Source organism: Pogona vitticeps, chromosome 2, assembly GCF_051106095.1.
Source record: "Pogona vitticeps strain Pit_001003342236 chromosome 2, PviZW2.1, whole genome shotgun sequence".
NCBI lineage: Eukaryota > Metazoa > Chordata > Lepidosauria > Squamata > Agamidae > Pogona > Pogona vitticeps.
Genome location: NC_135784.1, coordinates 189,894,520 through 189,906,133, shown reverse-complemented (window position 1 = coordinate 189,906,133; position 11,614 = coordinate 189,894,520). Strand labels below are relative to the sequence as shown.

The 11,614-nt window shown below is 41.0% G+C and overlaps 1 protein-coding gene across 2 annotated transcripts; it reads right to left on the bottom strand.

Annotated features, from left to right (window-relative positions):
• Positions 1-5,381: 5,381 nt before the first annotated feature.
• Positions 5,382-11,323, bottom strand: SYCE3 (synaptonemal complex central element protein 3). Of its 2 annotated transcripts, none has more exons than XM_020789554.3 (3): positions 11,050-11,323; positions 9,274-9,382; positions 5,382-5,770 (listed from the first exon to the last, which is right to left on the bottom strand). In XM_020789554.3, the coding sequence occupies exons 1-3, from the start codon at positions 11,257-11,259 to the stop codon at positions 5,601-5,603; spliced, it is 489 nt and encodes a 162-aa protein (XP_020645213.3). In that variant the 5' UTR covers positions 11,260-11,323; the 3' UTR covers positions 5,382-5,600. The 2 variants fall into 2 exon arrangements, with proteins under 2 accessions (XP_020645213.3, XP_020645216.2); XM_020789557.3 differs by having other exon boundaries at positions 11,040-11,124.
• Positions 11,324-11,614: the final 291 nt, after the last annotated feature.

Genomic DNA, 11,614 nt, shown 5'->3' with positions numbered 1-11,614 from the left:
CAGTGGAATGAATGACTAATGGAAATATGTCATGTGACCAGAAATTTATGCTACGATCTCACTTGGGAACAATTAAGTAGGGAGCAATTCCATCATGTGACCATGCCCTTACTTGCCTATCAGTCGTATAAATTCATCTTCCCTGATTTTTCTAGAACATTTCTGCTTGCTTTAACAGTGACCAGGACATGGTGGCATAGAACGGTTTGCCAACACCCAGGGCAAGGTGATTGCACCCCCTTGAGGTTACCTTGGGAAGTGGCTCAGTTCTGGTGGAACCCCGTCCCCACACTGCCTACGTGGCCCATCTGCCTGCTTTGTTTACACCAAGAGAGGGAATCCAGACTGCTCTGGTTTGCCCTTCACCCTCTGGGCCACCCTCTTCAAGGAGACGGGTCCACTCAGCCATTGCCAAACCCTGCCACTGCCTGCCAAGGCACTGATGATGTCAATGGTGTGGGACATCAGCATGGCAGGCTTCAAGCAAACTGAAGAGACCAAAGGCAGACAAATCTGCGCTACCTGCCTTGTGGCTTGGAAAATACTGGTAATCCCAGATCGTAAAAAGAGGTGTCTATTCTTAAAATCCAATTTAGAAAGATTTTGAAAATGATGGCACTTTTTTAAAAAAAAAATGCCCTCCAAGGCAGAATAAGCAGTTAGGGTGCCTTTCCATCTGTGGAACTTTTCCCCACACTGGACACTCTTTATAAAAAGGCCATAGAGCGAAACAATCTGGAGGTTATTAATCCGTAACATCATCCTAGTCCGGAAGCAATTTGATGTCACACAAAACAACAATCTTCAAATCATTTTCTCCGCAGCTTGTCTTGAGAGGTAACGAGGAAGGTGTGCATGCTCTCAAATGGGCCTAATTAGGTGACATAATTGTATTAGGTTTTAGAGATGGGCACAACTGGATGTAACAAGGGTCCGGCCCCGTGAAGCTGCACCATCCACTCACGCGTCCACTGCCACCGCCAGCTCCACTCTCCCTTCCAATCGCTCCAGAGTGCATGATCGACTATCCAACTTGTCAGCCTGGCAGGGAGACTTGTCTTCCCTCCTTCTGCCAGGAATAGATAGTCGATTGCGAGCTCTAGAGCGATTGGAAGGGAGAGTGGAGTTGCCGGTGGCAGCAGACGTGTAAGTGGACATTCTGGCCCTAGGAGGCTGGACCCTCGTTATGTCCAGCTATGCAGGGGACATTCTTATTCATATACGAATACGAATACCCCCATTTATGCTATTGTTGGGAACAGTAAAAATAATAAAGATTGATTCTTTGTTTTGAAAATACAAAACCCAGCTGTACTCTCAGCATTATCTCCACCCTATGTAAAATACACTGCCTCAAATCTTGTTCACATAACCATGCCTGTTAAGTCCTGTATAATCCCTTGCACAGTGTGGAAGGAGCTGCAGGCTAGAAGTATTTAATTTCCAAAAATCGCTGCCTGCTGATGAGTATAGTTGCGCGAACAGGTTTTTCACCCCTCAGACTCCCTTGTCAGTGGAAGACAGAATAACTTGGCAGCTTTTATATTGACAGGGCTGATGATAAATTTGGCCTGATGATGAACTTGAGATGCTAAATGAGAAGAAGAATGTCAGCAAACGTCAACCTGAGGACTAATGTTCAAGGCAACGAGCCCTCAGAAATGTTGCATTTTTAAGAGGTATAAAACGCTTTCCGTCCAATATGTGGTCTCACTGCTGAGCTTTGGTACTCTCTTATTGGGACATGTTGGCGCATACAGCGCTGCCACGTGTAAAGCTTCAGAGACCGTTCCCAGATTATGCAATCATTTAGCTATTTCTAGGTCATGCAGCCTATCAGTGGGAGAGGAATTTAAGGCAAAATTGTTGATCGCTTTTACCTAGATCTTCATCTCATTGGATAGACTCACAGTTAAAGAGTTTTGCTTCAGAGAACTCAACATTGCACTGACCTTTCATTGTCAGCTAAGAAACAAATATTCATGCACACCTTTTGGCAAATTTCCACTTTCTGTTGTTGGGAATGAAAAACCTCGTGGTACACAGAAGAGGAGCTTGTATTCTTGTGGTTATTCCTCTTCTTAGCTCAGCAGTAATGCGGCAGCAAAGATGTGCCCTGCGTGGCTTCCTTCAGTGCTGTGTGCAACGCTGTGCACTCATCGGAGTCTCAATGAGCTCTGAATCAAAGCCAATGTGTTTAGGAGCATGGTGTAAATGTTGGAACAGATCCACAGCAAAAATGATCCGTTCTGCCCTTTGGAATCAGCAGGCTAGGAGCAGACTGTAATTAACTTCTCATGTGCTCTCTCCTTAATTAATGCCATTGACAGTTGTAGCTTAAATAAATGTCAGGCCAGTGCAGAAATTTCCTCTCATTACAGACTGTCAATAATCTGGATAGTGTAGTAAGATTCTAGGTTTATTAGAATGTATCTATTTATTTAGCTGACTTGTTGCCTAATCTCCTGTGCAACTTGAACTACCTATGAGATAGCACTCTCTAAGCTATGGAATATTTATCAATTTAAAGTAATGGAACTCACACCAATCTCCATAACTCCATCTGACTTTTCCTGAATAAAATGGTTGCACATTGTCAGGGCACCTCTGTCACGTATAAAATACACGACAGTTTTTTTGTGGTGGGTTTTTTGGGTTTTTTGGCCTCACACCAAGTACCTCATTGAAACAGATACATCAAATGTCTCTTTAATTATGGGTATATTAATTGACTGTAGGGTGAAGTGCAGTAGAGTCACATAGAATTGTCACAACTTTGTGTTACTGGGCAGAACAGTATGAAACGGTAGAGGTAGAAGCGGAGGCCAGAAAATAACTGGGCAACGGCAGCTGAAGTGAGTGGACGGAATGGCCTGTGCAGACGCCTCAGGAAAATTACATAAAATGCCACAGCAATTTCTTCATGCTTAAACAAGACAATCTCGGAAACTGGCACAAATGGTTAGCAGGTCCTAGTACAAGCTGGATGGAACTACATTCAGTATACACAAGAAGGTTAGCCCCTTCCAGTGGGCACTAGTCATAAGAATAAGGAAACATTGGTTCTTCTCTTGCCTCTTTATCTCATCATGTATATCTGCATCAATAAAGTTGTGACCAAATGTTTAATCCAGAGGATGGTATCCGGAGCCTTCCCTGCGAGTGAAAAAGCTCTAAATAGTCAGGGACTGAGCTACTTGAAAGACCATCCCTTTCCATGTCAGCCTACCCATGTCTTGAAATTTGTCACTGGGGACATACTCCAAGTGCCCTCTTTCTTGGAAAAGACTAGTTAAATTAAAAGGAAATGTCTCTCCCTGTGACCTTTGGAATGACCTCCTAAAAGAAATGTTTGGCGCCTAATTTACAGTCACGTTTTAAAGCTATTTGTACGTATTGTTTTCTCCTCCAAAACCTCTCACTGGCTTAGTAATTTAAATGTCCATGCCACCTTTTATTATAGCTGCTGGATGGGAGTTTAAAGCACCGCAATAGGTTATTGGTTAAACTGTTCACTATTCTGGAATCTCATAAAACAAAGGGCAATATATAATCTTTTAAACAAACAACCCAACCTTGTTATGTTGTAATGGAACGAGGTATAAAACAGAGAGAAATGCAGATTCTTTTTACTAGCATTTAGCATAAAGTGGTGATCCTAATATAAAACTATATGGTCTGAAACCATTGGTTATACCTCCTTAAGACAAGAAGTGCAAATTTACTGATAATCTTCATCAAGTAGCTGTCTTCCATTTTCAGACCCAGGAGTCTGAAAAGGTTTCCTTCAAAGATGAAGAGCTCAATTTTATACATGCCCTCTTTGAGATATGTCTCACTGAATGCAATGGCTCTCGCTTCAGATAAGCAATTATAGTCCTGTTTCTTTAGCTCTTAAATTCTCTGTTAATGACCAATATTCTGTCATTATAGCAATGCCTGTGCAACAGCAGTGACATCACCAGTCAAAGCAGATTGTTCCACTGGCTGCCAATCTGTTTCCGGGAACAATTCAAAGTTCTGGTTCTAACCTATAAAGCCCTAAATGGCTTGAGTCCAAGCTATCACAAGGACCATTTCTCCCTTTAAGAGCCTGCTTGGGTGTTAAGATCATCAGGAGAGGCCTTTCTTTCAGTCCCACCACCTTCACAGGTGTGTCTAAAAGGGATGCAGGAGAGGGCCTTCTCTGTGGTTGCTCCCAGACTTTGGAACTCCCTCCCACAGGAGGCCACACTGGCCCTGTCTTTGCTATCCTTCCGCAATCAAAGAAAGATCTTTCTCTTCAGACACGTTTTCCTTGAATGACTGGCTGTCAGAGACAGATTTTTAAATGGGTTGTTATGGATTATTGTTTTGAATGTGTGTTTAGTATTGCTCTTGTTTACCATGCTTAGATGGCTTTTGTTTGTTCCCTTTTAATATTTGTATACTTATTGTTTTTAGCTTTCAGTATTGTCTTTGAATTATGTAAGCCACCTTGGGACCTTTTAAAGAGAAAAGTGGGGTAAAAGCATTTTAAATAAATAATTATGAAATAAAATTTGGGGTCTGTGTGACCTGCCACAGCTGGTGACATCACTCCCATTGCACCAGTGTAACCAGATAATTGCCCTTATCTGTTGGATAGTAGAACTCTAAGACATGCTACATACAAGAAGCATCTCATTTACTGAACTCTTGGATGCTGGCCTCTCTAGTACCTGTTTGTTTTGCTATATCTCTATAAAGAAATGCTTCCAGAAAATGAATTCTCCTTGCTGGTTGGAAACAGGGAATTGCTTAAACTGATCTTATTTGCACATGAACGCCATCTGGTGGTCAAGTTAGAATTATTCCTACTCCCTCACAAGTAAATTACGTATAACTATAATACTATCACATGTATTTTGGAGTAAGCTCTGTTCACCACTGAGATATCATTTTTGGTGTTTAAAATGTGCATTAAAAAAACAAACAAACCATCAGCCTCAGCAGACATACCTTAACCTTTAACCTGTAAGGTAAAGGTAAAGGTTCCCCTTGACATTTAGTCCAGTCATGGCTGACTCTAGGGCATGGTGCTCATCCCTGTCTCCAAGCCATAGAGCCACCATTTGTCTGAAGACAGTTTCCATGGTCACGTGGCCAGTTTGACTAGACACAGAACGCTGTTACCTTCCCACCAAGGTGGTACCTATTTATCTACTCACATTTTTACATATTTTCAAACTGCTAGGTTGGCAGGAGCAGGGACAAGCGACGGGAGCTCACTCCGTCGCGTGGATTTGATCTTACGACTGCTGGTCTTCTGATCTAGCAGCACAGAGGCTTCTGAGGTTTAACCCGCAGCGCCACCACTGCATATGCATGAATTTTACAGAAAAATGGACAAACACAAACAATTTTTCAGTGGTTTTATTTAAAAATTCAGTGATGTTTCCGTTTAATATAAATGAATACATAAAACCACTATTGCCTTTCCAGTAGGATTTTTGATATGCACACATCAGGCAATTGTTTTTAAACACATTTTATAAACTTAAATTTATGTGTGGCAGTGAACAAAGTGACTGCTGAAGACCAACACCCAAGGCTTACTCTCCTCCCCAAAATTTTAGGATTTATTCTTGCTTTTGTGCAACACTTTTAGTTTCCTTTAGCATCTCTCTCCAGTTTTTCTCCATTTCCTCCTTACAAGTGAGAAAGGCATCTTCCAGCCGTCTCATTGAGTTGGCTAAGTCTGGATTAGTACGCATCACCACCATATCATAAGCCATCCATGTAGCCTGCACTGGGACAACACAACAGATAAACATCTGTAATTTAATGGGGTATGTTACAAAACGTACAGGATCATCTAATAAAAAATCTACTCAGCCACAGGTTTCTGCATCACTAAGCCACAGGGTGAATTTGCACTAGGTTCTTTAGCTAAAATGACTGATTATGATTTATGACTGTCCACCACCTGCTGGAAATGTGCATCATGTATTCATGCTCTAACTTTCAACATGGACATCCCATCTATACTAGTGAAAGTGTGTATGTGCTAAACAATACGCTCAAATGTGCAAGAACAAAATGTATCGCAGCATGCATAGACTGCCCAAGAATCACATGAGACTAAATGAGAAATGCAGGAACACATTTTTCACATCTGCTTTTCAAAGTGGGGAAGAGAGCAGGATCACATCTGTGACCAAACTAACCCTCCACTGAGAGACAGAGTCATGATGACTGGAATGCTGCCAAGGGAACCGTTTTCATCAGGACTGTGGCATAGGGGAAACGGTGCAACTGGCATTGCAATTATATTTTGAAAAATAGAGATGAGAGGTGTATTCCTTTCATTTCTTTTATCTTCTGGTTTGACACAGAGAGTCAAAACAAATGTGATGTGGAAGATGCATGTCCGTATTTCAAACTGTAACACTGGAAAGAAGGGGCAAACTCCTCACTCCCAGTTTCCCAATTTAAATCTCCCTCAAGATGCTACTGGCTGAAGAGTAAAACAAGCAGGAATGTATGTAATACCTGTATTTCCCCCACCCCCATGGGGCAAGTGATTGAGAGATATATGTATTTCATAGCAGAAAAGTAGCATAGAGGGAAGTTATATTTTCCTTCCACAGAATTGCACCCCATATTCAGCTGCTTAAAAAAGTAAGCACCCTTCATTCTCTCTTTTTGCATTCTACTTCCCCTAAATATTATATTAACTCTGTAAAATAACTAAACCAGTGTAACATATACTCCATTAAACCACCATATACTGGTGGCCTCCTGAGCAAGGATTTACTAGCATTTTAACTCCACTTTGACAAGTATTTCTTTAGATCTCAGACTACTATTGAGGAGCTAAGATTCTAATTCTCAGTCAGTCATTCAGTTCAAAGGGTGAACACAGTTTTTCTCTAAGCCTAGCCTATCACTTTGCTATTGAAAGTTTAAAGGAAGGGGAGGACTATGTACACAGCCTCCAGTTCCTTGGAGAAAAGACTGGTGGTAACTACAATAGATAAATGCAAAAATAATGTAAAAAAAAAAAACAGAAAAGAAAGGAAATGTGATTTTAAACACCAGCTTGTATTGAATAATTGAAGAGGTAAGTGATCTATATACTAGGAAGAAACAGCTGGGTTGAAATCTATAGCAGAAATCATGAGTTCAAACAGAATCCCAAGAACATTGAACTTTCACATTTCTAGCCTGCGTTGTTGTGGAGAATTTTATGGCTTATTTACTCTTCTAACTCTGCACAGATTTTCCAGTAATAAGGAGATAGGAATGATCCTCCACTCCCACCTAATGTAGAAAAAAAATCATCAGCTCTTAAATCTAACCCTCCTTGAGTTAAAAGTAAAATTTGCAAATATTGATCTTTAGTTTTGAGAAAGGGAAACTCGTATTATTAAAAATAATTACGCAATGTACAAGTATACAGCATAAGAAGAGGGCTCGCCCTCACCCCATGTCTCACTCCACAACCCAGCCATCCATGAAGTTAAATGGTCGGAGAGACAGAAAATTGATTTAAAAGTACTTATACATAATTAAACCACAGAATTCACTACTACACAAAGAAGTGAAGGCCATCACCTTAAATAGCTATAAAAGGGGATTAAATCTATGGAGAAAAATGGCTATCAATATCTACAAATCACAACAGATATATAAATTATCTACGCTATTAGAAGACGTTACACCATTTGCTGGGACATAAATGGGAATGTGGTACTGTGCATGTGTTCCCCTTGTGCACTTTCCATAGGCATCTCATTGGCCATTGTGGGATCAGCAAGCTGAGCCCTTTTGGGGCTCAAGTCTCTCACATTTCATTCACACGGCAGAAATCTGTCTGCATATATCAGAGAAACAACATACTCATCCAATCCTGACATTTGAAGAGCAATGGGATATCTCTGGTGCCCTGCACTATAAAAGCACAGAGGGAAAACCACATTAAAACACATCTGCAACTCTTCCCCAGTCAGAGTGAATGATACCATAAGAGGAAGAGCAGTCATCCCCACCTGTCAACATGAATCAACAGAGATCCTACAGCTCAACCTAGACAATATGGATAGTATGTCATCAGAAGCAGAGTTCCATCTGCTTTCCCTAACACAAAATAAGATCATTGCTCATCATGCGATCACCATTTGCTTTTGTTTTGTTTGTGTGTTGTTGTGTGTTTTTTTTTTTTTTTGGCTTATCTGCCCATTCATGAAGCTTTGAAGTCATTGAACTCTTGGTCGGGAAATGTTACACTACAAGATTATACTTATTTCCCTTGTGACTTAAACCTCCGTCTTTGTTGCTAGTGGAAAGGAGGCTTCGTTTGCCACCAGCTCTCACCTCTTCAGGTAATCTGTCTTCTGTCTATCAGCAGAGGCTCAACCCACCCATACGAAAAGTTAACTATCAGTTTATCAATCTGCAGGTAGACAGAACCATTACTACAGGTAATGTGTATGATTGTTAAATTACTATTTCTCACAAAAGAAATCAAGAGAGGGCTTTTAAAGTGTGTTCAGATTAGTGAAAATACTTACCTCAAGTGATTAATCCTCTTGTTTGCTCTATCAATATTTGAATTTTTGGGGACTAATAGAAACCACTTTACAAAGAGTTTGGGGGTTTAAAAAAAGAATCTAATTACAGTCTACAAAAATCTGACTGTGCCAAATGGACTGAAAAACTTTCCTTGGAAGACGTTCTGGCAGATAAAAGGTAGTGATGCTTAATTCTTTCCCCATTAATTTTCATGCTAGAGAACAGGCAATCTCCTCAAAAAAATTCAGTCATAATTATCTGTATATTGTAGTCCACAGACATATAACATACATGTAGTATGTTTTTGATTCTTTTTTAGGATAATTCTTGCACCAGGAAAGTGTTTCTTCCTGCAAGTTGGCAAAACAGGGCAAAGCAAGAAATTTACAATTATCTGGATCTGAATGTACAAAGAATGTAGTATCTTTCAAATGTGTCATTTTTTATCCAAAGATATTTATGAAGTAGCAAATGTCGCAACAAAAAATATTTATTTGAAACTTGCGCTTTTTAAAGACTTGACTGCATAAGTACTTTACCATGTCTTTGTATTGTTCTGATATTACAACCCTTTGTTCAGCTACGTATTTTCCATTTTAACTTGTGTTGCCAGCTGGGGAGGAGCATTACATTTTTGCAACAAATTTAATGGGGCCCGAGAGAGTACTAGAATCTACACCAACACTACTGAAACTGTAATCATTAATGTATAGACACTCTCCAGGAATAAAATCACACCTGATAGTTTTTCCATATCTTCCAGTAGTTTTTCTAAGTCTTTATTTAGATCTTCAAGCATTTTTACTGTATTGTCATAATTTCTTTCGTAGGGTTCATATTTGGCCATCTAGCAGGAAAAAAACAAGAGTGAGATAAGTGATATACATACGAAAACAACAAAGAATGTTGTGGCACCTTTAAGAGTAACCTATTTTATAGGTGCCACAAGACCCATTGGCTGAAATCCATGCATCAAAATGTTGATGTGGCGATTTTTTTTGAAATTCCTATTGTAGGAACCATTTCATAATTGGGAAACCATTGGAGACACTGGATGGAGAGGAAGCCTCGAGACCTTCGTGGGAGGATTGGAAAATTTTAATTTCTGAAAAATTATAGAAGCTGATGATATCATCAGTCTTACATGGTGTAAAATATGCTACTGGATTTCAATCTTGCCTTTTTTGGTGTAACAAAGCAACACTGCTATTATAGTAATGGGAAGGCTATTTCTGTTGCACAAAATGCCCTGAGATTAATTTAATAATTAGGGGGTATACAAGAGATAAAATAATTGTAATCATTTTTACCCTGTTCTTCAACTGAAAATACTTCCTAAGCAGTTTAGCTAAGATCAATAAGAAAATTAAACAATAATAGTCCTTGCTAATAATCTATAAACTGACAGGAGAAAAAAAATGATATATTTGATATGTGATGCTGGAAGGAGAGCTTTGTAGATATTCTGGACTGCTAGAAAGACGAATGAGTGGGTCCTAGATCAAATCAATCCTGGAGGCAAAAATGTTGAAATTGATGCTGCTCTACTTTGGGCACATTATGAGAAGGCAGGATTTTCTGGTGGAAGGCAGCAGAAAAAGAGGAAGACTGCATATGAGTTAGACTGACTCCCTAAAGAAACCACAGGCTTGAGTTTACACAAGAGTTGAGCTGAGCAACTGAGGACAGGACATTTTGGAAATTGCTCATTCATAGGGTCACCATAGGTCAGAGGTAACTTGACAGTACATAACAGCAGCAGCAGAAGAACAAAAGGAAAAAAGAAAAAGCTCAATTATTCTTGTACTCTGTACAGCTCTGTAAAGGGACCAGTACCACCAAGGCTTTCCATTCGTCCACAAGTGTTTTTTTATAAGAATTATAAGAATAACTATATAGAGTAGGAACCAGGATGTGATTCTGCTTATATTCCTCTTCCCCACTTATTCCCTGTGTGTTATATTTTCGTTTGTAAGCCTGTGAGCAAGGACTGTGTCTTGTAAATACACTTACTGGGGACAAAGTCTCAAAGCACACAGTCCTACATGGATAGGATTAGAGAAATCAGCCCCACAAAATTAAAAATTGGGGCTTTTTCTCCCTCTCACAACTGATCAAGATCTAGGAAGATGCTGCATAGGTGACAAGGGTTTTGTTTTGTTCCCCTTGTTGTAGCCTTGTCAAATTTGGTTTATTGTCCCTTTTCATCTCATTTTGTAACGTATATAGGGCACGCTTTTGTTTAATACTATGGAAACACGGGATATTAATGTCTGAAACAAAATAATAAATAAGGCAGAAATGAATTGGCGTGACAGGAGCGCTCCCTTGGGAAACACCCAGAATTTCATCTCAGCCCCCAACGGACTATGTGATCGTAGGCAGGACACTGTCCACTTCATCTGCTACCAATTTACATCCTGGACGTAACCCCTATGGTTCCCAAAGTGTGCGCCCTGTGATGCCATCAAGTCCACCCAGAGGTGCTGCCAGTCGCCTTTCACCTCCTCTCACCGTCCTCCACGTGATGGCCTGGCTCTGCCGCCTCTCTCCCTCTCCCTCCTCTCTTCCTTCCCTCTCCAGGCAGGCAAGGCCAAGCAAGGGGAGGGCCTGGCAGTCGGCCCGGTTGCTATGGATACCAGGAAAGGCAGGAAGGGATGGAGCAAGGGGCTGGGGAGCACAGAGGTGGCCTGTGCCAGGCCTTATCTTGTTTATGTTTGACATAAGAAGAGCCCTGCTCGACCAGGCCAAGTGTCCAGCTTCCTGGATCTCACCGTGGCCCCACCGGAGGTCTCTGGGAGCACACGAGACCACGAGATAGCTGTGTTTCCTGGGGGCTTGGCTCTACTTTGCTGGCTGCCAATGCAAATGGCCGCTTTGGAAGGCAGAGGAGGAGGAAGGGGGTGGCAGCATTCAGCTTGTGGTCTAAGCAGGAGCTGCTGCTACAGGAAAAAAAGTGAGCAGTGTGCAGCTATGGTCTGCCGCTCTGCTTGGGCAGTCTGTCTGGGGCCAGATTTTGGCCCTGCCATTTGTGCCCATACGGGGGGGGGGAGAGAGAGAAAGAGCAGACGGAGCTTTT

Coding starts and splice junctions, on each gene's coding strand:
- SYCE3 (XM_020789554.3), bottom strand. CDS start 11,259: ATGTCAAACATAAACAAGATAAGGCCTGGCACAGGCCACCTCTGTGCT. Junction 9,383..11,049: donor AGGCCATCACGTGGAGGACG/GTGAGAGGAGGT, acceptor TTTTCCTGCTAG/ATGGCCAAATATGAACCCTA. Junction 5,771..9,273: donor AGATATGGAAAAACTATCAG/GTGTGATTTTAT, acceptor GTGTTGTCCCAG/TGCAGGCTACATGGATGGCT.